The sequence below is a fragment of the Sinocyclocheilus anshuiensis genome, unplaced genomic scaffold, assembly GCF_001515605.1.
Source record: "Sinocyclocheilus anshuiensis isolate Anshui unplaced genomic scaffold, SAMN03320099.WGS_v1.1 scaffold159, whole genome shotgun sequence".
In the NCBI taxonomy this organism is placed as follows: Eukaryota; Metazoa; Chordata; class Actinopteri; order Cypriniformes; family Cyprinidae; genus Sinocyclocheilus; species Sinocyclocheilus anshuiensis.
In genome coordinates, this window is record NW_015549567.1 from 782745 (window position 1) to 784943 (window position 2199).

General features: G+C 38.2%; 1 protein-coding gene across 1 annotated transcript; it reads left to right on the top strand.

Moving 5' to 3' along the window:
* Positions 1–77: 77 nt before the first annotated feature.
* Positions 78–2193, top strand: LOC107657294 (borealin-2-like). The gene is made up of 10 exons (XM_016445334.1): positions 78–250; positions 338–469; positions 545–585; positions 675–726; positions 800–870; positions 947–996; positions 1615–1698; positions 1784–1850; positions 1938–2024; positions 2113–2193. Exons 1-10 carry the CDS (start codon positions 115–117, stop codon positions 2149–2151), a joined length of 759 nt encoding a protein of 252 aa, XP_016300820.1. The 5' UTR covers positions 78–114; the 3' UTR covers positions 2152–2193.
* The last annotated feature ends 6 nt before the right edge of the window (positions 2194–2199 follow it).

Below are 2199 nucleotides of genomic sequence, written 5' to 3' on the forward strand. Positions count from 1 at the left end.
CATTTTTACTGAACCTTCGCTATTAAAACAGAAGAAGGTAATTGGTGAACACCTGCACCGAGTTTTGTACTGTTTATAAAAAGTTCTGAAGTTCTGTCTTGTGTTGTTATTAGCATGGCTTCACAAAGAGCTAGAAAAGTCAGTCAGGATTCTGCCGGTCAGCCCGACGGGCAGCACAACTATGACCAGAAAATTAGACTTAACGTTACTAAGAGAAAGGAGCTGTTTATACAGCAGTTTGAGAAGGAAGGTCAGTCATACATTACAATCGATATGTGCTCTTTCCTGTTTATATATATATATGAACGAACCCAGTCTTTTACTTGCACCGGAACAGCCCAGGACCGGATAAATGAAATGGAGGCTAATCTGAACAAATTACTGGCCACTGTGGACCGAGTCTTCAAAATAGAGCTGATGAAAATGCCGCAGTCGCTCCACACCACGCTGATAAAAGACCTAATGAATGGTACTACAATTACATAGCCTGTTTGTCCTGTCTTGATGGTTTTTATTATTATTTATAACCTCTAATGTTTTACAGATGATGACACGTCTGTGGGGGAGGTCACCATGGCGCTCACGGTAAAATGATTTTTACTGCCCTCTGGTGTTCGCTTAAGGTAACCGCACCACTTACATCAGCGCCGGTGGTTGTTTTCTTTTTCTTTTAGTGTGCGTCTCCAGAAATTCAGAAACCCTTATCTCGAAAGCCAAGCAAAAAAGGTTTAATTAAACTACGAAGTGTTTTTTTAAGTGTAACTTTCATTCCTTTAAGGTTAGCTTTAATTTCTTTTAGGTTTGAGTGCCACAGTAGGCCAGCCAAGGTCATCAGGTCAAAACAAGGCCGCTCCAGTTGAAGGCCGAAAGGTACTGACCCTCCATTTGTTATGTCATCTTTGTGGGTGCCTAATTTATATTTTACTTATGAGCTTTGCTATCACAGAAACCCACTAAGAAGACCCTGCACAACAGTAAGAGCACTGGAAGTCTGAGGTAAGCTTTAAATTTAATTTAACCTGGTCATTTTAGACGGCTGTTTGTTTTGAATTTATTCCTTCATTGGAATTGTACAATCTACAAATAAGTCACAATGAAGTAGTCTTTGATGTGTGTGTGTATACAAATGCAAAACCTAGAACATTTTTCTGAAAATGATGAATTTCATATAGCCAGCTAGCTATACAGGCATCTAGTGGTTGCACCATGGTATTACATGATTTCCCCCCCACCAGATGGCACCAATATGCCTTTTATGCATTGGGTTTTAAGTACCTTTAACTGTTTTTTTTTTTTAAATTTTTTTTTTAATAACTTAAGCATTAATTGTAAGTGACTTTCTAATGTTTTTGGATTTTCTTTTAAAGAAATAAATTGTCCGTACTTTACAGGTGAATATTTTGCAGTCCTACAAAATCCCCTCAAAATAAAAAATGTTAAAGAATGGAAATTAAAACACACTATAGTACATTTTCCATTCATTTTTGTCTTTTCTTTAGTCTGTTCTGACTGCAGAGGATTGTGATTGCCTAAGTGACGAATACCAGAGGGTTAAATTGCTTTTGTGCATGTTAGGCTGTTTCCTAAAGTTCATCGCTCCTGTCTCTTTGACAGGTGTGCCACAACTGTCAGTGCAAAAAGAGCCCAAGGACGGGTTGTCAAAACGGGTGATCAGGCTTTGGGGTTGGGTAAATTCAGGTAATGTTTCCTAACTTGTTGTTTTACCAGTGAGTTTCTTGTGGTGTGGGTTTTCACAAAGTTTGTTTTATTTTTTTTGATGCAGACAAATGAGTCGCTCCGTTGGTGATGAAATGATGGCGACAGCCACAATAGTAACTTCCCATGGAGAAGTGAGTGCGTTTATTCTTTTGTTGGTTTGTGTTTTTTTCTTCTTCTTCTTCTCTGTATAACATTAAATGGTTTTTCCACCTTTGAAGACCCTGTTCCTTTCTGAAGACAATAAAGATGACATCAATGTTGAGTTGTTAGATGATGCAGCTGTACATCAGATGCGAAAAATCAAGGTGAGCAGTTTAAAATTGCGTAATTTCATGTGGTTGCTTAAAGAGACACTGCAATGGAGCATAACAAGACATGTGACTTTTGTTGCAGAATCTAATGGACTATCTGTGTAACAAAGTGGGGATCTAACATGTGCGGATGCTTTAATTATATCAGCTGCAGCTGGTGTTAAATATA